The 25,526-nt window shown below is 41.1% G+C and overlaps 1 protein-coding gene across 6 annotated transcripts in view; it reads left to right on the top strand.

Moving 5' to 3' along the window:
• Positions 1-25,526, top strand: part of grid2ipb (glutamate receptor, ionotropic, delta 2 (Grid2) interacting protein, b) — a 56,104-nt gene that overhangs the window by 27,239 nt on the left and 3,339 nt on the right. For 4 of the 6 annotated variants that reach the window (XM_078163472.1, XM_078163470.1, XM_033610481.2 and 1 more), the window contains 18 exons: positions 1,951-2,020; positions 6,371-6,523; positions 6,725-6,880; positions 7,749-7,900; positions 9,247-9,381; positions 10,302-10,387; positions 10,648-10,798; positions 11,474-11,775; positions 14,784-15,566; positions 16,918-17,070; positions 17,891-17,978; positions 18,483-18,572; positions 22,616-22,812; positions 22,900-23,055; positions 23,139-23,225; positions 23,314-23,443; positions 23,775-23,893; positions 25,096-25,260. In XM_078163472.1, the coding sequence (XP_078019598.1) occupies positions 1,951-2,020; positions 6,371-6,523; positions 6,725-6,880; positions 7,749-7,900; positions 9,247-9,381; positions 10,302-10,387; positions 10,648-10,798; positions 11,474-11,775; positions 14,784-15,566; positions 16,918-17,070; positions 17,891-17,978; positions 18,483-18,572; positions 22,616-22,812; positions 22,900-23,055; positions 23,139-23,225; positions 23,314-23,443; positions 23,775-23,893; positions 25,096-25,260 (3,173 nt within the window). The remainder of the gene's footprint in view (positions 1-1,950; positions 2,021-6,370; positions 6,524-6,724; positions 6,881-7,748; positions 7,901-9,246; positions 9,382-10,301; positions 10,388-10,647; positions 10,799-11,473; positions 11,776-14,783; positions 15,567-16,917; positions 17,071-17,890; positions 17,979-18,482; positions 18,573-22,615; positions 22,813-22,899; positions 23,056-23,138; positions 23,226-23,313; positions 23,444-23,774; positions 23,894-25,095; positions 25,261-25,526) is intronic. The other 2 variants (XM_078163471.1, XM_078163473.1) reach the window with 2 other exon arrangements.

The following is a 25,526-nucleotide window of genomic DNA, read 5'->3' as shown; positions in this document are numbered from 1 at the left end:
TATAGTGACATCAAAATCATTTCCTTAAAGGTATACTCTGCAGGATTGTCGGTTACTGTTTGCAAAAGCTTGCCAGTGTAGGTGAAAGTAAAAGCGAACCCCAGATTGGCTTTTGGCGCTGTATCTCTTGGATCTGCTGCTCACAGTTTGGCACCCGGTTGCTGTCTTTTGATAAAGCCCAGACTTCACCTAACCGCTGTGTGGGTACACACCCATAAACGACCTGAACACAGAAAAGAAGAAGAAAAGAAGAATATACAGACAGAGGGCAGAGTCACTGCAGAAAAAATACACCACTGCACACTTCTAGTGGGTCTTAAATGATGGTTTTAGTGAAGATTCTCAGTCATCCAGGTCATGGTAATCATAAGTGCTATATCTTCTTTGGTTAAGAAGCCTCTTGGATGAGCGGTGAAACGTCTTCAAGAGACTCAAGCAAGTCCATTTGCCTACGATATAGCACTTAAGGTCATAAGTGATGATTGAGAGGGATTACTTGTTTTTTTTTTGTTTGTTTTTTTAGGAAAGTCCTGCAAAGTATACCTTTTAAAAAAAATAGACATTTTGGGATCCCACTTATTTGCTTTGTTGAGGAGAGTTAGATGAGAAGAATGACACTACACTGGTAGCTGTGCGGTGAATATAAATCCAAAGCCACCTCCACCAAAACACCCCCAAAACTCAGAAACTATCATGTTATATCTCTGTAAGCCATATTTTTACATTTTTAAGTGTAAGAACGACCATTTGTGGTTTTATTTTGTTACCTTTGGACAAAGCCAAGTGAGCTATTTCCCACATAGATTTGAGAGAGTGTTATCAGTTTTTTTTTTTAATCTAACTTTAATCACGAAAGCAAATGCGTGTATGTCCCAAACTGTCAAACTATACCCTTAAAGTTATTGAATTGTTTGTATCGTCCAGTCTTACTACAGAATGTTTCTAGCATCTGGTGTCGATTTACAACATAACATAAAAATAACTACAAAGCCCTATGTATTGGTTTCCTATGCAGATTTTTTTATTGTCTATTTTTAATCAATAGTGTCGCTGCACCAGCACTCTCCACTGCTGAATAAGTGTTTGGATAAAACAATGTCTGCTTTTTACCAGCAAGGATATTGGCTCAAAAATGAAACTCACTGTTAAATATTTGTGGGGTTAATTGCTGCTAAGAGCTTTTGGTAAAAGCATGTTAATTACTTCCATGTTTTCCAGCAGTAAAATGTTGTTTAATTAACTGTTACTGCTCCACCAAATAAAAGCAGGAGACAAGAGAGGCTGCGAAGATACTGTTGAGGGAATTTGCCAGGTTCCACGGTGATGAGGGAGGTGTGTGTGTGTGTGTGTGTGTGTGTGATGATGATGACTGCACTGTTCCCGCCCACCATCATCTCCCACCATCATGTGCTGTAGCGGGCCAGCGCGGACTGACTCAGTGGGCCTTATGGAGGTTGATATGAAGATAGTGGGGGTGGTAGCATGTCTCTCGTCGTGATCTGCACGCAGATCCTTCACCGATGAACCAGGACAACTTTGATTTCGAGTCTGTCTCGTGGCCCGTGAATGTGCGCACGCTACTTTCTCACATGAGGAGTTTGTCACATCCAAACTCTGGGTTAAGAAAGAACAATAGCATGACATTCGATGAAAGGAGAATTCAGCTGTGATTTGACAGATGAGGAGGCGATGGTGGATGGGTACAGTGCAGTCGGGACAGACTCCACCGGGGATTGTTTTGACAGCACTGTTTCCTTACGTAATAACAATTTAGCATGGAGATCATCAGTTTGTTGATGGGCTTTGTTGGACGTCAGATTGACAGCTTCACATTAGTCACCATCTTCCCCGGCTCTGCCCGTCTGTTCAGTGCACCTTGTTAGCTGGTGAGGTTGTGCCAGGATCCCTTTTTTAGTCTCTGATTATCTGCCATCTTTGTCTCCCTCTCAGATAGTCCTGCTGAGGAGTGTGGACTGAAAACAGGTGATCGTATCCTCTTCCTCAATGGACTGGACATGAGGTTTGTCTTTGATGGATTTAAAATTATTATAATTATTTGTAGCAGCAGCAGCAGTAGTTGTAGTAGTAGTATTTTGTCTTTGCCTTCTCTCCAAGTTCTTGAACTAAGGCGGTATATTTAGAGATGGCTTGTTTTTCTCCAGGAGAAACCATCTGCTGCTCATGTGAAAACCATCTTTCACTGTGCCAGACAGTCCATCACAGAGCACATGAGTACTTTTATTTGGGTTCGGTTATAGTCTCCCTTCAATCATTTCACTGTTTTTGGAGCTGAAGTTTGTTGCGTCCGCCTCCTGTCAGTCATCCTCAGGAGAAAATGAAAGTCTCAGCTATGAAATAAACCCTCAAAACTGTGCAGCTTTACTAAATGTATCAAACTCCTCTGATGCTGGAAGTATTTGTGATCCAGAGGAAAGAGCCAGATTTTTTCCCTTCACCCCCAAACCCCCTTTTTTTCATTAGTTTTCCAAAGGAAAAACATACATGCAAACATTCCCTGTAAAATGCATCACACACCAAACAAGGACAAATAACCATAGGCTGTATAAAATGATGAATGTAGCAACCGTGATGTCACTTAGTGGTTTGTGGACTTCCGTTTTGAATTGTCAAGTTTGGCATTTCAGCTGTAATCATGTTGTTTTTTTTAAGCCACAAGTGACCAGTTTTGGACAAGAGGGTGGATCTGACTGACAACCTGTCACTCAAAGTGGCCACCCCCCTAGTTATGTATACCCTAAAATTTCAATTAATAGCCTGGGCTATTATTTGCTTAAATCACTGATATCAACGGGCCTATATTTGGGACGGGCTTCTACATGGGACAGGCCTTTAATTCCTTTCACACAAAACTGTTGCTCAGCAAAGATTGGGTAATACAATCAAATTGTTTATTTAAACCAGTATGAATATTACTTGATTAAAAATAAGGCTTCAGATAATATATCAATTATGAATCATTCATTTGATCTAGCTCCGACAGACAGTGCATCAGAGAGAGTGAATTACAGCACTCAAGGATTACAGCACCCAGCATACCGACACAACACCACTTTATCCTGTTAAAACAATACTGATATATATAATTTTTATGAAAAACCCTTTTGATTCTTTCTTTTGATCTGAGGACCCTTATGGACTAAAGGAATATGAATAACTTGTCGGGTAATTGAAGAATGGACACATAATTTGAGGTAGCTAACAACTCGGTTTTGTACATCCAAAGAACTTCTATTAAAGAAATTAACTGCTTGGCAACCAGACCAGGCCTCTATTTGAGACAGGCCTTTATTTGTCAAAATGTGTAGCCACACCGGTCTAGTAAAAGGGACTGGGCATTTAATCTAAGTTTTACGTTAAATTTAATCTTTAACAATATGTAAATGTGTGAGTTATATAAAAATGTACAACCTTTACAGTTGTCATTAATGTTGAAATTAGCGTGAGAGACCAAAACCTTTTTTATACCAGGCTGTAAACATGTTTATTACTGCTGTAAAGTCGGGCATTTTAACTTGGGGGTCCATGGGGATTGGCTCACTTCTGGAGCCAGCCTCTAGTGGCCATTCGAGGAACTGCAATTTTTGGGACTTTAGAGCTGGCTTCAGTTTTCAGCTCTGGAGGCTGCTGCTTGGATATAACAGAGGTAGAGCATTACATACAGTATATATTCTACATCAGTGGTTCCCAACTGGTGGGTTGTGGTCCAAAAATGGGTCACAGGTCCACTCTGAATGGACCTCACCTGACTTGCAAACAAGTTCAAGTTTGAAAAAAAACACTTCATTTTGACGTACAATAAATTTTCAGCACAGAACTTTTATTTTGAAGTTCTGCTTCCTGATGTAGAGTGAGTGACTAATGGACAGCTACTTGACACAGACAGCAAACTAGCTTGACGAGATGGTCAAATGCAAGTAAGACGCGAAATGTTAAACTATGTGGACGATAAAGTTCTAGGGCGTAGCTACCTTGTGATTGACAAGTCACTACCACGGCATTGTCCTCTGGTTTTTGGCCAGATTCACCCCTCACCCCTCCAAAGCTCCATCCTCTTATCCACATATGGTCACTTCTGGCTCCAAAAAGCTAAGACAGCGATGGCCAAAATGCCAAACGTGAGGCTTCAGAATGAAGTCCACAAACCACTGGGTGATGTCCAGGTGGCTAGATCCACTTCTTTAATACTGTCTATGAAATATAGATATGAGCATGGTATTGATCTTCTCATCTAAGTCTTGGCAAGAAAATGAATAAATGTATTTCTCCAAAATGTCAGACTATGCTTTTAACCCTGAATGAATATTCTCCTTTAACCTTGGCATGTGTGCCTGTGGAGGTACAGTATGCATGTATGGCGCCGCTGCACGTGAACGCAGCCTTTATGTAAACTTACTCAGTGGGAGTAGTCGTCGTTCTTGTGTGGACTTTACAACTTCTTGACCTTCTGCCTCTTGATTTTCAGAGAGTGAGTGTGGGAGTGCAGATACAGTAAAAAATCCAGCGTGGATGAAAATTGAACCGCAGCTATACGAGCTCAGTAAATAAAGTATATCAGGTGATACAGTATAAGCCAATGTACCCGGCGCTGCGTGAAGAAACAGTTATTACTCATTCTGCCACCCTGATAGCCATGTGAGAGGAGAATTGCGGAGCCGTTCCCATGGCTGCCTGATGTACTGATTTGATTGGCGCTGTATAATTTTGCTGCTCTGCCTGATAACACACTGCTGCTGCTGCTGCAGTAGGAGGTGATCAGCAAAACAGTGGGAGTTGTTCTCCAGAGAGAGAAAGAAAATAAAGTACAAGATATGTTGGAGCGTTCAGTGTCGTGTTTACAAAGTGAGCATAAGGTGTATCTATGAAAACACGGAAAATTAGATATTTTAGTGCCTGGATTAGTGCATCTCAGGTTTATTCTCTATCTCAGCTCCATCATTTTATCTTTACGTTACAACTGAGGTGAATTATGAACACCTTGTCAGTACAGTATCTCATGTAACAAACAGGATGTTCTCACTTTTTGTGCCAGACTGTGTTAAACAGTAAGTGTGAGAGGAGTCGTAGAGGAGTCACAGTGTTGGTGGGTAGATTTAGTGCCAAGAACGCAATGAACAATGCATTTCACAGTGTATCTATATATTAAGTTTTTTTTGTTAGTGGCTTGATATGAATTTCTTTGGAAAATTTAGATGTTAATTTAGTCTCTTAGGGATTGGTGATGACAAGGAATTATGTATCTTTTAAAAGTATTTCACTGCTAGAGAGATGGTCTTTACATAAAACTTGTACAAAGTAGGAATTACAGTCTGGCTGAAATGGGCTCATGAAGGGGGTTGAATACATAAAGCATGTTCATAAAGCCTGTGTTTTCCACCACAGAGTTGGGTCTCATATCTGCGGCTATAAATGTAACAAGTGGTGGTGTGATTTCCATTTCCCTGTCTCAATCAGTCAAGAACGGCAGCCTAAATGATGTAGGGATAACATTAGCTTGTAGCGTTTGCATTGCTCCTTGTTTCCGGCTAGTTTTACTGATTGAGACGCTGGGGCGATGACGGCATAAATGAGTTGACATGTTTGAAGAAATCCCACTCTTGTATCCTACTGTTTTTTTAATCCACCACTTTCTCGCCATCACCCTCACAATTCAAAGCAGGAGGACCTTTTATTTCTGTTGCAACGAGCTAGCTTAGCATAGCATGCCTCCCAGTGTGTCTCACTGGGGCAGAATGCTTTGGTTTGGGCTGCCTTGTCGAGCACAGTGGCACTGAGAACAGTAGGTTTAACACAATTTAAGCTCAACATTTTATTTTCGGAATGCCATAAGATAGTTGAATCATTCCGTTTGTAATGCATATTGAATCAAAACCCTTGTACCGAATGAATCAAAACAAATACATGTTTTGTTAAACTCCTAATAGAAAGATAAGAATACTTTAAAATTGGTGCCACATGTCAAAGAAAACAGAGGAAATAGGCAGTGACATTTGCTTTTGCTCAAGAGGTAGAAAGATAGGAAGATAGGACAGCAAGCAGGAGAACCCTATTTCTGCTACACAAAGTTTAAAGGTTTACTTTAATATTTGCATTTTTTTGAAGTGACTGAATAATTTTACTTCCGTCAAACCTAACTGGCTAGTATTCTGATATTGTTAACGGAAAGAAAACACTCTGGATTTACTGGTTACAACTGGTAGAACTTTGAGATTAGAGATACATCTTTGTTTTCACAGGGCAAAAAATGATAAGAACCACTGTCTGACATCAACGTTGCGTGATTTTGGTTTGTTAGAACTTTTCATCATTTACACTTTTCCCGCTCACATTCGCTCTGTTGTTCTCTTTGTAGAAACTGTTCCCATGAGAAGGTGGTGTCCATGCTGCAGGGCAGTGGGGCGATGCCCACTCTGGTGGTGGAGGAGGGTCCTTCTGAGTACTCCTCAGACCATACCGACCCAGAAGAATCTCCAAGCATGGCCACCACCACGTTACCGCGCTCCAGGTCAATATGCAATACCAACAATACCGACATTGTGATTTGACATTTCCAGCAGCTCACGGTCTGTTGGGACAAACAAACAAACAAACATCAAACCCCTCCGTCAAGTCGTTTTTTTCCCCAATTAAAATACAGAACAAAGGAGAAAGAATACTGATTGTGTGTTTGAATATACGAATGTAAAATAATGATAATCTCTCACAGGTCTCCAGCCCTCAGCTCTCTGCAGTGGGTGGCAGAGATTCTTCCACCCAGCATCAAAGTCCACGGGCGGACCTTCAGCCAGCAGCTGGAGCACCTGCTGACCATCCAGGAGAGGTACACAGTCTGCAAGGCCCTGGAGACCTTCTTCCAGCACAGGTCAGTGGGACGGAGGAAGAGAAAGGGTGTATAAACATTAGCACAGAACAAATGGGGGGATGTATGAGCGGTGAGGAACACGTAGGTCTGCAGTCTGCAATAACGCAATATTAAACAGATGGAAGAGAGCTGAGGGATGAAGTGAAGAGAGAAGCAGCTGGTGGAGTTTTTACAGAGACTTTTGGAAAGTTAGACATTCTAATGGAGCAGCCCAAAGTATAATAATTCTTTAAAATACCCACAGCTTCACTAGGGAATCAGTATATTAGGATGGCAGCAAGAGACAGCAGAAAATAATGTACCTAAAAGTTCAGCATTTGTCAAACTACCTTGGTGGCTAGACTTTGTTAACAGGCTAGTTTACATTGACAGAAATGTACCCGTTGCCGGGGAAACTGTGTTTTTTTACCGCACTCAATATATCAGGCTGCTGAGGATGCTGTTAATGCATGCGAAAGAGAGAGATAGAGAAAACGATGGTGATAGGACAGTGGAAAGAAAAGCAGCTAAGACACAAATGCACATAGCTAAGCAGGAGGAGATGGATGGAGCAGATGATGCAAACATGTGATGCTGCAGGATTAAAAGCAAAAAAAACAAACAATTGAATTCCACAGTATGTGCATACAGCATAAACACCCGAAGGCGTAACTCCTATTATAACTGACATCCCTGTTATCCTCCCACCACTTCATAAAAATGTGTTTTAATCCTGCATCTCAGTCTCAGCTATACGTGTCATTACAGATGCAAAGAATATAAATCTAAGCGAAATCCTCACTTCATATGGCAATCAATTACACAGCAGGAAACAGGGGGCTGATTATGTAAAGATGTGTAAGGATGGAGTGTGTGTGTGTGTTTGCAGGAATGTGGACACTCTGATAGTGGACGTGTTTCCGGTGTTGGACACTCCGGCCAAACAGCTGATCTGGCAATTCATCTACCAGCTACTGACGTACGACGAGCAGGAGCGCTGCCAGGGCAAGCTGTCTCGCTTCCTGGGTTTCAAGAGCAGCGGTGAGTCAGAATCACAACGTGGAAATTAGACATGTACAGTAACAGCAGACAATCAATAAAAAAGGAAAAAGACATGGCTGATGAAATTAAAAATCAAGCTTTTATAATTAACCACCTGGTGCTAGATGTACTGTGAGGTTGTTTCTTTGTAATTAACACAGACACAAAAGTATGAAAGCCCATTTACACCAATGTGATGAAAAACAAAAACGTGTCTGTAAATCATTTCAATGAGAAACTTCCTCGAAATAATGACGTAGTATCTCAAAATGAGTCATTATTTTCAGATACTACGTCATTATTCTGTGATAATAAGTTGTTGTTTTGAGATACTAAGTCATTATTTTGAGATAGTGCATTGTTATTTTGAGATACTAAGTCATTATTTTGAGATAGTAGTTATTTTGAAATAGTAAGTTATTTGAGATACTAAGTCATTATTTTTGAGATAGTATGTTGTTTTGACATACTAAGTCATTATTTTGAGATAGTGCATTGTTATTTTGAGATACTAAGTCATTATTTTGAGATAGTACGTTGTTTTGACATACTAAGTCATTATTTTGAGATAGTTAGTAGTTATTTTGAAATAGTAAGTTATTTGAGATACTAAGTCATTATTTTTGAGATAGTACGTTGTTTTGACATACAAAGTCATTTTGAGATAGTAGTTATTATGAAATAGTAAGTTATTTAAGATACTATGTCATTATTTTGAAATATTAAGATATTATCTTGACATATTAAGCGACTATTTTGAGATAGGAAGTTGTTATTTGAGATACTAAGTCATTATTGTAAGTTGTTATTTGAGATACTAAGTCATTATTTAGAGATACTAAGTCATTATCTTGAGATATTAAGTGACTGTTTTGAAATAGTAAGTTGTTATTTTGAGATAGTAAGTTGTTATTTGACATAGTAAGTCATTATTTTGAGATACTAAGTCATTATCTTGAGATATTAAGGGACTATTTTGAGATAGTAAGTTATTATTTGACGTACTAAGTCATTATTTTGAGATAAGTCATTATCTTGAGATATTAAGCAACTATTTTGAGATAGGAAGTTGTTATTTTAAGATACTGAAGCATTATTTTGAGATAGTTAGTTGATATTTTGAGATACTAAGTCATTATTTTGAGATAATAAATCATTATTTGAGATAATTAGTCATTACTTTGAGAAAGTTTCTCATTATAACGACCTACAGGATCTTTTTTTTTTTTTTTTTTTTTTTTATAGTGGCAGACATGGGTTTCCATACAAAGGAGCAGCTGTTTATAATTAGCTTGTAAATAACAAAAACACGATGCTGAATATGTGTGTATGTGTGCATTCTGCAGCGGTGTTGGAGCCTGACGTCGGCGCGGAGCACCACCGGCGGAGCAGCTCGATGCGTGTGACAGGGACGTCGTATCGCAGCAGCCTCCGAGAGAGGAGCTCTGACGACTGCATCATCGGGACTCACCTGGGAATGGGTACGCTGCACATGACAACAAAAAGAAAAAGGATTTGCCAACTTGTCACAAAAAATCAGTGTAATCTCCACAGGGTTGGCTGGGCTTATACCAAGTTTTCAGAAGCTTTCCAGCCTCATTCTGAACCAAAAACTTTTAACCCAGATGGGAATTTTAGACACTCAGCTGAACAGAGACATTTTACCTACCTGTTTCTCTTCACTGATAAGCTGTTGAGCTTCAAAGATTCAACATAGCAACTTAAAAAGTGATGATGTCTGTGTTGTGTTCACAACTTGTTTACACTGCCCCCAAGCAGCCAAAAAAATCAGTTATACAGGTTCAGTAACGACTGTAAAGTGAGTGTGTTATTTTGCTTGTTATGAAATCTCGTCATTATTAATTCAGTATTCAGTATTGATGCATCTTTCTGGGGTGAATCCCTGGACATACAAGGAAAATGTGAGTAAAGACGCTAAATGAGTTTCCTTCCGCAGTTACTGTACCATAAATATTCCCTCTGGCAAAGCATCTACCCCCCACTCGCTGCACGTGAAGTGCTCAGAGCTCTGTAATAACGCTGTGTTTGCACTGGTCAGCTCCCAGGTGGAAATGTGTATAATTGTCAGACTGTTGCTGCAGATACTTGAAGGTTACGTAAGACAAAAATGGCCATCACACATTCATACATTACCTCCATATCTCAGCTGTGCTTTTGAAAGTGTCCCCAAGCTGTCAGGTTGGAAGCACACACAGTGTTTATTTCCAGCAGATTTCATTCATGGTTTCCCATCGCTATCGCTAACAAGCCAAGCTTTCTGTCTTTTGTCTCCTCCGCGCTGTTCCTCTCTGCTTCATCCTCTCTCCCTCTTGGCTGGGGGGTGGATGGAAGGAGGAGGCTCAGGTCCATGTGTCACTGTTCATGCCTTATTGTGCTTTAGGAATTCATGTGGATGAATCTGGGAGCCCAGAGGAGAGGCAGTCAGGAGATGGAACTTCCTTCCCCGAGTCCCCTGACCTCAATCATGTAGGTATAACCGCAGCTTTTCAGCGCCTAGCTGCTCAGCACCTGGCATAATGGATGCTAGTTATGTTACTGTGCTCTGTGGCCTCACATCATTTGAAGGTCTGCCTGTAATTACCTCAATGGAACAAGTGATATTAGATTCGTGAGTAAACCTGCGCGGTGCAAATTGTCCTCTTAAACACTTTAAAAACAGCAGACCTTCAAAGCGAATGTGTCGCAGCGATTGTGTGCTAACCAGCTGATCATGCCTCCACCCGTAGATGACAGGGGTGTACACGGAGCTGGAGAGTGTGTACCCAGGGAAGAGTGTGTCGCCGCTGCAGGGCGGCTCCTCAGCCGAGCCAGAGGGGACGGGACAGACTGAGGCCTACGGGCGCTCTCTCTCCCCCCTCACACTCCCCCCTCTCACAGGTACTCTGGGGCTGACACACACGCCCCAAACACTCAATTACATGCACACACACATACACAATGCGCTCATGCTTTCAGATACATGCTTTCATCAATGGTTTGCAACCATGTGCCACTGAGGTTTGACGTATTTGCAGAATGAGTTATTGAATTCAGATGCAGAGTTTGGCAGGTAATAAAACTGTATAACTTTGAGCCTCAGTGGCACATGACTGTTGCCATGTTCAAGTCACGTTAGATTTGCAGTAAATACAAGCTGCTGCTCCTGAAAATTTCACTTATATCACATCCACGCTATTTAAAGGAGTATCCTCTCATGCAGCTCTGTAGTTATGGTGAATTTAACATTAATACAATCATTTAAATGAGTTGTTTTTTTTACCACTCTGATGTGAACATGGCACGAGAACCACTGAATGTGTTTAAGTTAGAACTCATTATAATTATACATTCTACATGTGCATATGAGGCTGCAGTTTATCGTTTTGTTGCCATGGTAACCTCTCAGAAAGAAGGATCCCCAAGGCGACAACATGGGCAAGAATGTCACACTTAATTTCTTGAGGGATAAGTAGCAAATAATATTAAGATTTCCCTGGTGGAAACATCTGCAGTGTGAGCATTAAATGTCCCACAACAGCACTGATGGCAAACATTTGCTTTCCCACGTCACAGGTAACCGTAAATCTGGCCTGTCCCTGTCCTGGAAGGAGCCTCTCCCCACTCCCGTGTACGAGATCCACCACCAGAGCAGCGTGGACTCCAACCCCTACGTCAGCCTGGAAAGCCCCCCAGCCTCCCCACAGCACTCGGATGGCGGCCCCACCACGCTGACCCGCCGCAAGAAGCTGTTCACATTCTCCCGCCCGCCTCGCAGCCGGGACACGGACAAGTTCCTGGACGCTCTGAGCGAACAGCTGGGCCACCGAGTGACTCTGGTGGATGACTTTGTACCTGGGGAGAACGACTATGAGGAGGTGAGGACGACCTGTCAGCTGTAATAATGCACACATATAGATCACTCTTCATCTTTTCAAGTTGCTTTTAAGCAAGTTTTCTTTTTAATGTAGGCATTTTTATTATGCCTTGCAAATAATGTGGACACTAATTATTATTCCTATTTTAGACACCAAGTTGCTACATCTGCCATTTTTAATACAAATAAGTCCATTTAAATTAGTTTTGCTGCCTTAGTATAATCCATAGACTGTATAAAAGAAGTGGACGTAGCCTCAGGAAACCTGCATAATGGTCACTAGGGGGCGACTCCACTGGTTGCAAACAAAAGTCCAATTGTTTATAAGTCTATGAGAAATTGGCCCAACTTCTCACTTGATTTATTATCTTAGCAAACATTTTCCTAATGAGTTTATGTTGTCACTCTCTAGTTTCAAGTCTTTATTAATACAGCATGATGTTCATTTCGTAAATTATGGTCCCATTTGAAGTGAAATAGACGATAAAAGAGGGTATGCTCAAGAGCGTGGCAACCTTGTGATTGACAAGTCGCTACCAAGGCGATCTGTCAATCATTATAGAGGCAGAGCAAAGCATATTGACAATATGTACCCATCAGATCCACCCTCTCGTCCAAATATTGTCACTTCTGGCTCCAAAAAAAAACACAAGTTGACAGCCTCAAGACAGTTCTCCACAAACCAATTGTTTTATACACTCTATGGTATTATTAGGCTAAAAAAATTATCAACAGGCTCCATCTCAGACCAGTAATACAGGGTTCCCATGGTCATAGTAAACAGGAAAAGTAATGCAATTGCACAGTGTCATTTTCCAGGCCTGGAAATGTCGTGGAATTGATAAAATCCTTGAAAATTTTGGAAAAGTCGTGTACTTTTATTGTGTATCATGAAATTAGTTGTTACATTAATCCTCTATGGATAACCTTCCACATAATGTAACATAACAGTGAATTTATTTTATGCAGCTGTTGACGTTACGCAGCTCTTACATCTGTAGAAACAAGCAGATACTGTAATGATCTTGTTTGTTCATGGTAACTCTATTTATGTCTCATGTTAGAATATGACACATAGCATCATTTACAGACAATCTCACTGTTGTGCATTTTGCTTATTATCACACAATAAGCAAATTCACATTTGCCTGATGTGATAGCGTTGTAGTGTTGCATGTTTACATTAGAGCAGCTCTAATGTACGCTACAATGAACACTTGTGTCACATGAACAGATATATCAAGGTGGTTGTCATGGTTTCAGAAGAAGAGGGGTGCCTGTAAGTAAACATGATACTCAGTTATACTGTAGAGTCTAATTTTATCTGCCTATTTCTGACGGGAAATCTAAGGTTAAAATAATATGGTGCTGGCTGACGTTAAATCGTCACACAAATTTTTAATTACAGCCGTGTTGCATCTTTGTCAGGGTGGTTTTGTGTTTGCTGTCAGAAATGGGGAGAGTGGCATAATCTGCATAATTATCTGGGTTGTACATATTTTAAAACTGTTTTTTATTGTTGTTTGAAGTATTTTTTATGATAAATTCAAATTATTATAATTATTGTGCTCCATAAATACACAACACCTTTGTTTTTGCTCCCATTTTTCACAGGTTTAAGTTAAAGATTTAAGACTTTTCCCTCAAATTTTGGTGCAGATTTGCTTCAAAGATAATCCATCCACCTGACAGGTGTGACCTATCGAGATGCTGATTAAGCAGCCTGGTTAGTACACAGGTGTGCCTCGGGCTGGTTGCAGTAAAAGGTCACTCTAAAATGTGCAGTTTTATGACACAACACGATGCCAGAGATGTCACATGAGGGAGCGTACCATTCGCATGTTGACTGCAGGAATGTCCACCAGAGCTGTTGCCAGTGAACTGAATGTTCATTTCACGACCATAAGCTGTCTCTAATGACGTCTCTGTAAATTTGGCAGTACATCCAACCTTCCTAACAACAGCAGACCGCACATAGCCGCATTCTCGGGCCAATTCTCGTGCAAGATCGTCTGACACCAGCCACCCGGACAGCTGATGCAACAAATGGTTTGCATGACCAAAGAATTTCTGCACCACCCATCAGAAACCATCTCAAGGAACTTATCTGCATGCTCATCATCCTCACCAGGGTCTTAACCTGACAGCAGTTGTACCAGACTTGAGTGGGCTCACCTTCGATGGCGTGTGGCACTTCGGAGAACTGTTCTTTTCACATGAATCCCATTTGATGCTGTACGAGGCAGATGGCAGACAGCGTGTATGGCGTCGTGTGGGCGATCCATTTGCTAATGCCAATATTGTGAATAGAGTGGCCCATGGTGGCAGTGGGGTTATGGCACGGGCTGGTGTAAGCTACAGACAATGAACGCAGGTGATTTATTGAAGCCAGTTTGAATGCACAGAGATACGATCAAGGTCCTGAGAAGATCAAGGTCGTCTCGTCAAGACGACAAGATCCTGAGACATCACATGTTTGGGATGCTCTTGATTGGCGTGTACGACAGCGTGTTCCAGCTCCTGCCAATATCCAGCAACTTCACACAGTTATTAAAGAGGAGTGCGCCAACAATTAACAACCTGATCAGCTCTGTGTGAAGGAGATGTGTCACACTGCATGAGCCAAACTGTGTCACACCAGATACTGAGTCATGTGAAATCCTAATAAATGTCTAATAAATGTGTGCATTAAGTCTTAACGCTTTAACTTGTATCTGTGAAAATGGGAGCAAAAACCAAAGTGTTGCATTTTAATTTTCTTCAGTGTAGATGGGTTAGAGTATTGATAATATGTAAGTGCATGTGTTTTTTTTAATTAGGTTATTTTCTTATTTTTTAGCTTTTCTGTCCCATGAGTAAAAATGAAAGATTGCAGATACAGATTTATAAACAATAATGTAAAATAAAAAGAGCCACAGTGCGTTTATTTTAGATTTATATCTGCGTTAGAGTACGTGGAGGTGAAAGTTTTGATTATCAGGTCTGATGGCACACCTCTCCTCCCTCCAGATGAGTTTCCAGGAGGACCAGGACGTGGGATTCATGCCTCGACAGCTCAGCAGCGGCAGCAGCGAGGACCACAGTAGCAGCGACGAGGCCTCCACTCCCACCTACTCCTCAGGATCTGATCCCATCCCGCCACCTCCAACCCAGAGCCCTCCGCCTCCCCCACCTTTCCAGTCTCTGATACCGCCCCCCGTTCAATTCACTGACCCCCTGCCGCCAGTCCGCTTCTCCCCCGAGCACATCCCCCGCAGCCGGATGCCCTTCCAGCCGCACCACCCCATCATCCCTCCACCTCCGCCCCCTCCGAGGACCCTCCTGTCCAGCCGCTCCCCTCTACACAAAGTGCTCCCCACCAGGGAGGAAGCAGAGAAAACTCACCAGCGCTTCCAGTCCACCACCACCACCGGCCGCCTCTCGCACGGCCACACCACCCTGGGTTCCAGCACCCTTCGCTCCTCCCAGCCGTCCCGCCCCTGCTACCTCCCCCGGCAGCTCAGCCAGCCCCAGCCTATCCTCCAGCCCATGATCCAGCCGTCCCCTCAGCCCTCTCCTCAACCGCTGAGACCTAGCCAGCTCGTCCTCCAGCGGCACCACCAGCTCCACCATCAGCACAGCTACCAGGGCCCGCTGCCGCCATCCCTCCAGGATCACAGCCCGTCCCAGGGTCAGAACCAAGGCCCCGCGGGCTCCTCAATGATCGCAAAACCTCCAGCTTCTCACTCCACCCTCCCCAGTCACACCAAAACCTACGAAACCCCACAGCAGGAGCAACAGTCACAACAACAGGTAACATCTGCTCGTTCAGTCGTCTTTAAACATGATGCATGCTCCGAACCTTGTTTTCAACCAGAACAGAGAAATCACAGATTCAAGCAGTGAGCACCAAGCAACAGAAATGTCGCAGAAAAAAATCAAGCATTACTTTCTGTGCTATATTTGGCATTTCACAATATGTGCATGCAAATGGAAAAACCTTGAGACTGACAGAACAAAAACCAAACTGCATCTTCTGACAGTTCACGCGCTCTCTGCTTCTGTCACACGTCTCAGGAGAACATAATAATTTTTTTTTCGAGAGAGAGAAAGAAGACAAATGTCAGGCAAACTTCAGCATCTGTTTAAACACCAGTAGCAGAACATACATTTTGTTACTGCAGCTAATGAAGAGTGTATAAACCATTAATGAAACACTGCACCCCCAGCTGTGTTTGGTGCATAGTGGGGAGTTGATTCAAAACCGCTGAAACAAAATGCTCCAAACTCTCTTGTACCCCTGTTCCACCAAGATTAGCATGGTAATGCAGTTTTTTTAAAATGAAAACTACTAGAAATAGGTGATAGACTTCTTTCCTACTGCCAGTAAACCAGAACCAAGTATGCCTTTCTTTCTTTCTTTTTTTTCTGGTGTGTCACACTGGGCATCACAGATGTGCCAGAAAACAGGTTAGTAAAGAGTAGAAAGTAGCATGGAGCTCGGTGAAAATGTGACAGTGGTTACTTCTTTTGTTTATCTGTTACTTTTTCAGTCTCTTCAACTAATCTTTAAGAACGTTTGAGTGCTGCTATGATGGAGACGGATGGTATTTTATGGCGACCTGTCATTGCATCACGCCGCAAAAGGGGCCTAAATTAACCCATCTACCTGGTGTCGTATTTTCATCACTGCCAATCGAAGCTGAAGCCGATCAGCAGAGTCATTTGACTAGGGAGTGAATGCCGATTGTAACCTTTCACCATTAGATACAAAAGCCAGATTGGTCGTGGGGTTTTTTTTGTCCAATGAGAAAGGGGCGCTGATGCAAGCTTGAAAGTTTAGTGTGTAGGATTTAGTGGCATCTAGTGGTGAGGTTGCAGAACTCCATCTTCTCCTGTGTGCTCAGCGTCCAAGAGAACTACAGTGGCCGACTCGAAAAAATGAATGGCCCTATCTAGAACCAGTGTTTAGTTTGTCCGTTCAGAGCTACTGTAGAAACAACATGGTGGACTCTGTGGAAGAGTTCTAAGGTAACAAAAAAACAATTCTTAATTTCAGTAGGCGATTGTAAACTAAAGAAAACATAGTTATGAATATTATGCACCATTTCTGCCAATAAGCTGGAAATTAAATTTAAAAAAAAAAATGTTTTTGATCTCGAAGGCGCCGCCGCCCCCGCCTCCACCCCTGCCCCCACCCTGCGAACCGCCTCCACTGCCCAAGTCGGGCCAACACGCCTCGGACACCAACCACATGAGTGTGAAGAGGCTGCGCTGGGAGCAGGTGGAGAACTCTGAGGGAACCATATGGGGTCAGGTAAGTCCATCCCATCAGTCTGATATGAAGTTCAATCATTTTCCACAACCACTTTCCCTGTTGGGGGCCGTGGAGCCTATCCCAGCTGACATTGGGCGAGAGGTGGGGTACACCCTGGACAGGTTGCCAGACTATCACAGGGCTGACACATAGAGACAGACAACCATTCACACTCACATTCACACCTACGGACAATTTAGAGTTACCAATTAACCTGCATGTCTCTGGACTGTGGGAGGAAGCTGGAGTACCCATGCTGACACGGGGAGAACATGCAAACTCCGCACACAGGAGTTTTTTTTCTTAAATGTCTGAAAAGTATCTTACATGCAGTAAATACAGTAAACAATAACATCACTTGTGAAACTTCCCACCTTGGCTGTGAATTTTCTCACTCCTCCACCATTTTCTCCCATATTTGGAAAGACCTACTCATCTAGTCTGTTGGGTCTCTGATGACTCATGGCAGCACTGAAGCCAAACCCGTTTGTTTTTTTAGTGTCAGTAACCTATATAATCATTTTCACAATTTTACAGTTTTGTGTCAGTTTCCAGCTGTATCAGTATAGTTTAAAAATAATTTAACAAAGTAAAAATTGTATAAAAAAATCACTTCAGCTTAAAGTATTGATTTTAATGGTTAGAAAAAATGACCATATCTGCTTCTATCTACCAAAATGTCTTGGTTTCACTGTACGACTCTATCAGACATTTATAAAAATCTGTGTATATAAAAAGAATTATTCATCAGCCTCTTGTCGCTTACAAAGCCTCGACTGTGTCTTCAGAGACTTCAGAGTGTGTCCTTGTCTATGTTTAGCTCGGAGAGGACTCGGAGTATGACAAGCTCACTGACATGGTGAAGTACTTGGACCTTGATCTGCACTTCGGGACTCAGCGCAGATCCAGTGAGTAGCTGCGTGCATGTGATGAGCCTTCATCACACTGCATCGTCATATCTTCATTTACATCATGCTTAAAGTGGTTTGTTTATCTGTTGACATCTCCTGTTTTTTGTACCTTCACAGTCGTGATGTTCTCCATAACCTGTTTTGGAGCTGCTCCATTTGTGTGTGCATCATATCCATTCTCCATAAGGCACCATAACCTCCCCCACTCCTCTCCTGTCTCAGCTGAGCTCTGTAATAACACAGCTCTGCCCGAAGAAACACACCTTGCTTTTCTTTATTGTGCATCTCCCAGACGTTTTGGCCTCTGGTGACTCAAATGGCAGAGCTGTGCTATTAACCCATCAACCTGCCACATGTAGCCGCTGTGTGTGTGTGTGTGTGTGTGTCTCTTTGTGTGTGTGTCTCTTTGTGTGTGTGTGTGTGTGTGTGTGTGTGTGTGTGCGTGTGTTTACTCCCCGGTGCCTGGAGAACACATCCTTACACTGTTGTTAATATTACCAGTCTCTCCTCCAGAGCCGGCCTTCATGCCAGAGAACTTTAAAAAGAAAGACGTGGTGGAGATTCTGTCTCATAAGAAAGCCTACAACGCCTGTGAGTACCACAGTAACACCCAAAAGGTCGAGGCTCGAGTCTGTGAGACAAAGTAACACATATTACAGTTCTATCATTGCTTTGAACAGCCAAACTGACTCACACTAAAATGTTACCTTCCAATAAGAAACACTAATACAGTTTTTCCTCCATTGACTTGATGCACTTCTGCCAAATATCTTTTAAAACCAGTGATCACGAGTTCAAAAGCATTCACTTGCTGTGCTTGAGGAGGGTCTCATTACACAGATCCCTGAACTCAGTGTCAGGTCTGCTCGCAGTTCTCTCAGTCTCAATAAAAAAGGACAGCAGAGTGTAGTGCAGCATGTCAGGAGAGACTGAAGCCCGTCCAACAACAACTCTAGCCCGTCTTACTCAGTGAAAGTGTTTTGTCAGTTTGAGAAATTTACAAACACTATGCAATTTCCAATTCATGTTGTGTGATGACGTCACGTTGCAGTCATGACGGTGGATTTGTCACACAGAGCGTTTGCGTTCGAGGTGTCTGTACAGGAAACATATTGCAGTAGGTGTGATGTGGATGAATATGGAGGATGTGATGTAAATGACGCATGTACGGAAGCCCTGAGAGGCAAGTGAGAAACTTACTCACTTGCCTCTCAGGGCTTCCGTACTTAAACAAACAAATGTTTTTGCTAATTATATTATCTTTGACTGCAGGTTTGAACTTATGATTTGATGCTCTGTGATGTTGTTATTTTGCTATCTTGACTTTTTTTTAATGCAGTATTTTCAGACACCAGACGCCCTGTTCTTCGAATGTGTCTTAACTAATTCAGGCTAACATGCTGTTATCAGGCTCAAATAATCTTGTTCAGCGAACTTGGTCCTTTGAGCTCAGTTTGAGGATTCGTTTTTAACCCTGGATGAAGTTATCTTAAATAAAGGCTCTTATTTTGAAATAAATGTGAAACAAGTAGAGCATTGAAACTGTGATGAGTGTTAATATGATGATCATGTGATTGCAGTTGCATGAGGTAGGTGTTGAGAACCCTCCCAGCATGCACTGGGGCAATAAATTCATAAGTGTAATTTTATGTTCCTTCATTGTTCCTGGTGTTGATTTGTTCTACACTGTGCTGCACAATGTTTCCACACTTTCATTACTGGTTCAATATGAATGTGGTCAGACGAGGAGGGATGTTGGTGTGTGATTGGTGGAGGTGCAAGAGGCTAGTCAGAGGTCTGCGATGAAAGTAAAACTGTAATAAAACTCATAGTAAATACTAAACTAATAAACCGAAAACCTTATAAAAGTCAGCTGTAATTGCACAAACTATTTATAGTTCTGCAGTGAATTATTTTATAACTTTTAGTACATAAATTCCCATTTTAAATGCCGTGCTCTCTGTTTTTATTGGTCTTTTAACAATCTGAATCTTTCCAGTGGATGCGTTCATGTCATTTTGCTCACAGTATCTCAAACTGTATTTTGTTATATATTGTTTATTATATTGCTGCATATTTCATCTGACCATGTCTGAGTGTAACTCTTTATTATAAAACATAATTGTGATTATTTCAAAAACAGATCATAATGGTTATCTCTCAATAACCTGCATGTTCATATCTAAAATCATAATTATATCAACACTCCTTAAGTGGAGTTCAGGATTGTGGTCCAGCTAACTGTCAGTAATCCTGTGCTTTTTGTGATACTGGTTGACCTGCTGTATCAGTTTCTTGTTCTACTGTAAAATGTCTCTTGTGCTGCCTTCAAGTCCAAATGGAGAACAGTGATTCCCTGTTGCCCCTGTTGACTGCTGTCATCCTCACCTTCTTCTTCTGTATAAGAGAATAAACACTCATGTTGTCATGAAACTGTGTCTTTACTTGGTGATCCAAAAGCAAGAGAAATGACAGGTTCCACTTTATAGTTAAGAATTACTGTATTCTTCATCATTTGCTTCATGTCTCATTAAAAAGTTCTACCAGGCTTCATGCTACATGCATGGAACTGATCACATCACTCATAGTCTGACCACATTCACTGGTGATATCTAACTGTTTACCAGTTAGGAAAGTGTGGAAACATTGTGGAGCACAGTGTAGAACAAAGTCACACCGGTAACAAGGCAGGAACACAGAAAATGACACAGGTTGTTATGCCGAATCTATTGCCCCAGTGCATGCTGGGAGGGTTCCTAAAACACTTGCCCCATGTAACTGAATCACATGAAAAGCACTTAACCATTCATAAATACTAATCATGATTTCAACTCTACTTATTTTGTCTTTATTTCAAAGTAAAGGCACTGTTTTTTTAAGATAAGTTCATCCAGGATTAACAAATGAATCCACTAGGGACCAAATTAGCTGGATGAGAATTAACAGGATTATTTTTAGCCTGATTACAACACGTTAGCCTGAATTAGTTAAGACACATCAATCAATCAGTCAATCAATTTTATTTATGAAGCCCAATATCACAAATCACAATTTGCCTCACAGGGCTTAACAGCATACGACATCCCTCTGTCCTTAGGACCCTCGCAGCAGATAAGAACAGGGCCCGGGAGGGAGGCTAATATAAATGCCTTATACATAGAATTAACAGAAATAAAATAGGAACATAATGTTAAAATATGAAAGTGAGTAATACATCAACAGTAATGGGAAGTGAAACCATCATCTCTGCTACATTGCTTGTATAATATTTGAGGAAGTAAAACTGCAGACTTTGTTTCCATGAAAACTAATTTATAGCATTATATGAGAGCCCATTCTATTATAAACTGCTGCAATTAAAATTGCTAAATGCTTATTTAGCCAATGACACACATCTTTCAAAATTATTTTATGTACCGTGCACAATATTTTAAATTAGGCAAATTTGTATTTGCTTACTGTCCTTATAATGTAGAAATGTTGAAAAATTAAAAACAAAATTGTGGTAAATGTACAGAATGCTCTGACTAAGAAACATTTTGTGTAAAGAAGTTTACAGTTCGAAGCCAAAGCATAAGTAGAATACTGCAGCACTAATTCTTCTCACTAATTTTCTATTATTTATTTAGGTTTCTGATGTTCACAGTGTGAGTTGTTCAAAAGTGGTATATCATAATTTTAAGATTTATTTATTTGTGTAAGTATCTTGATTGTGTGTAATAACAGGGTGTCTGCAGGTCCTTAAATAGCCTTACAATGTCTTCAATTCAATGTAACAACAATAAGGCCTTAAATAGTGTTAAATTTGAATTTGTGAAGTCTTTACTGCTACAAGCATTTTATCTAATTTGATTTATACATCTTTTAATTATGTTATGAAAATGAGTGAAGCTTTTTTATTTAAAAGTCCACATTTCTGATGTTACAAATGTTATTATTAACAAAATTATCATTGTATCATACTTGCACTTACCTGCTGGCAAAATGTAGATCAACTTAACTCACTCAATAACCATATTCCTACATAACACAACACCACATATAAACTACTTACCTGCAATGCTGCAATGCTTAAATAAGTAACACATAATTTGTGTAAAAATCTGTCCTGAATTAGGTTAAAAGGTGTTTTGAAAGGGTCTTAAAAAGCATTAAATGTAACTGTCTGATGCCTGTAGACACCTAAATAAACTGTATATCACAAAAAAGCTTCATAGAAAGTGAAATAAAATGTGAAAATTATTATTTTGCCAAAAAAAAACATTGTTTGCAAAGTCTATTCAAGAATATGAGATGTGACCCTGCTATATGATGCAGCCTATATTAAATTACACTGTGGATGATGGGTTTGTTTTCCTGTATAAGAAGGATTTGTTCAGCTATCATAGCGCCCATATCACAGTATATATTTTTGTATTTACTGTTGTTAATTACAGGGTTTATCCTGGGATTTTATTTCATAATCAGCCTGTCAGCAGATAAACACAGTATAAAATATGAATAATACACAGTGGAAAATTACACATTGTCACAGGGACACAGCGATTGTCTTTGTAATGTGAAAAAACAACACGTAAATCCTCCACATCTTCCCCCGCTACTCTTCCTCCTCCTCCACCTCCTCCTCTCTGCAGCCATCCTCATCGCCCATCTGAAGCTCTCCACCACCGAGCTGCGCCAGGTCCTGATGAACATGACCACCGACAGGCTGGAGCCGGCTCACATCAAGCAGCTGCTGCTCTACGCGCCGGACGACGAGGAGGTCAAACAGTACGAGCAGTTCGAGCAGGACCCGGCCAAACTGAGCGAGCCCGACCAGTTCATTTTCCAGGTACTCAAACGAAAAACTCCACTGTAACCAAAGTGTTTAAAAGCAAAATGGAACAACCTGAATGAATGAGTGTTTTGTGTGTCTCAGATGCTGATGGTGCCTGAGTATAAGACCCGTCTGAGGAGCCTCCACTTCAAGACGACCCTGCAGGAGAGGACGGAGGAAATGAAGGTTGCTTACGATTACATCTACAAGGCTTCGGTGGAGCTGAAGAGCAGCAAGAAGCTGGCCAAGATCCTGGAGGTAAACATCCTCTGTGGGTAAACAAAACATGAAGCAATCAATTTTTATATCAACAGTGGTTAATTATTGCTTTTTGGCCACAGTTTGTACTCGCAATGGGGAATTACCTGAACAACGGCCAGCCCAAGAGCCGCAGGACAACCAGTTTTAAGATCAACTTCCTAACTGAGGTACGCCAATAACACCTGCTCTTCAACCAGGTTATATTCATCTTGACTTTGGTTTTCATTCATTCATATTTTCCTTTCTGTTTCACAGCTAAGCACAACCAAAACAGTGGACGGGAAATCCACCTTCCTCCACATTCTGGCCAAGTCTCTGTGCCAACACTTCCCCGAGCTGCTCAACTTTTCCAGAGACCTTACAACAGTGCCTCTGGCAGCCAAGGGTACGATGATGTTACAGCAGCGCGGCTCTGTAATTCTACTTTTCCTTCCTGAGAATCATTTAGCAGCAGAGTGTAGTCGTTCCATCCTGTGAAGTGCTAATTTCTATAAGCACTCAGTGCGCTGGGCGTCCCTGCAGGGCACGCAGACTTTACTCAAAGCATCTAATTGAATGTTGATTTATGCTGTTTGTTCCAGTGACTGTAAATGTTTAATAACCTGTTAGTTAAATGTCTGATTTGCACATTTCCTTGCTGCTGTTTTACAATCATTAGATCTCATTGCTTCTGTTTAAGTGACTCATCACAATATATTTCCATGTGACTTGTTCAGTGAACCAGAGGGCCATCACAGCTGAGCTGACTGACCTTCATAACACCATTCTGGACATCAGGAAGGCCTGTCTGAAGATCCCGCCCACCTCTGAGGACCACTTTGCCTCCGTCATGAGCGTACGCTAACAGCTTTAAATATATATACGCATCACACATCAAACACCACAAACACTTTTTATGGAAGCTGCAGACTGCCTGCATTTTGTCTCACTAACGGAATATTTTCCATTTTGGGAAATACAGTTATTTACTTTTTGGCATAGAGTTCGATGAGAGGAACGATACCACTGTCGTGTCTGTAATGTAAATACGAAATTGGAGCCAACAGCCAGTTAGCTTAGCTTAGCATAAATACGGGGAAAAACAGGAGAAACAGTCTGGTTCTGTTGGCACTGTAGAAAATCTGCCTAGCAGCACCTCTGACCCTTTGAAATCTGGAGCAACATCACTTTTCTTGTGCTGCCTTCAGACGCCTTTCACAAGTATTAAAACCTTTGAACCCTGAGCAGATTGGTGCAGTTTCTTTTAAAGTCATGGGGAAAATGGGCAATGAGCAACTTAGTAAAAATGTTACACACATTGCAATAAATTAATAGACTTAGAAAATTATTTTAAAAAAGCTAGGGGAAAACTATATTTATAATCATGATTATTATATATTTAAAATTATTTTACATAGTTATTGTAATTTCTAAGCTTCATTTCCAGGGCATTGTTTGTTGTTTGTTTGTTTGTTTGTTCTTAGATTTATTTTCTTGTTTTATCTTTTTCTATTTTTTTTTTTTGCTAATTTTCTTGTTTTTGTTTTTTTATTTTTACTGATTTTTTTGGGACATTTCAGATTTCAAAGAGTTAAAGCTCACTAATTAACATGTTATATCCAGTGTTAATTTTGTCAGTGAAAATTTTGAAGATATTTGTTGATACCGTTATATTTATTGGCTAAATTGTAAATGGAAAAAATTAATTAATTAATTTAATTTAATTCCACTTTAATTCGGAATGAAAGGCCATTCTGATTAAAAGTGGTCATGTAAACAGTTATTCCGTTTGAAAAACAGTCATTCCGATTGAAAGTTAAATCTGATTAAAGGGGGTGGTTTATTCCGTTTGTCATTCCGAATGAAAGAATTTTGTGCGCATGTAAATGCTCATTCCTTTTTAAGTTCATTCTGGTCTGTCTGCGCATGCTCGTTTCCTTGCCCCTCTTTTCTCAGACTTGATAAAGCTGTATAAAACTCCTCATGACAAGTAAACTGACTTTGATAAGTAAAAGTTGGCAGTGTGCCTTATTAACGTGTCACCTTTTGCACCCACAGAGCTTTTTGGAGAACAGCCATCCTGCGATCCAGTCTCTGGAGTCCCTGCAGACGCGAGCAATGGAGGAGTTCGCCAAGGTGGCCTCCTTCTTCGGAGAGGACAGCAAGTCCACCAGCACGGAGTCCTTCTTCGGCATCTTTGCAGAGTTCATGTGCAAGTTTGAGGTGAGCTAATATTGCACAGTTGTCTTCAGCTGTGTCTATACATGCAGCTAAGATATATTTGACTTGTGACTTTTGTTATAAGCAGCAGGTGTTTGACAGATTTAAACCTCCTGAACAATTAGGTATTCAGCTGGCGCTGGCACACAGACTGACAGCAGCCTGCAGCTATGGAGTGATAAAGCTGCAAAGTGCTGCTGTCTGTGGAATAAGCAAATGTGCTCCAAATCTGGAAATAATATGGTAAAATAAGTATAAATCACATGAGA

Source organism: Epinephelus lanceolatus, chromosome 21, assembly GCF_041903045.1.
Source record: "Epinephelus lanceolatus isolate andai-2023 chromosome 21, ASM4190304v1, whole genome shotgun sequence".
NCBI lineage: Eukaryota > Metazoa > Chordata > Actinopteri > Perciformes > Serranidae > Epinephelus > Epinephelus lanceolatus.
This window is presented reverse-complemented; position numbering and strand designations above follow the sequence as displayed.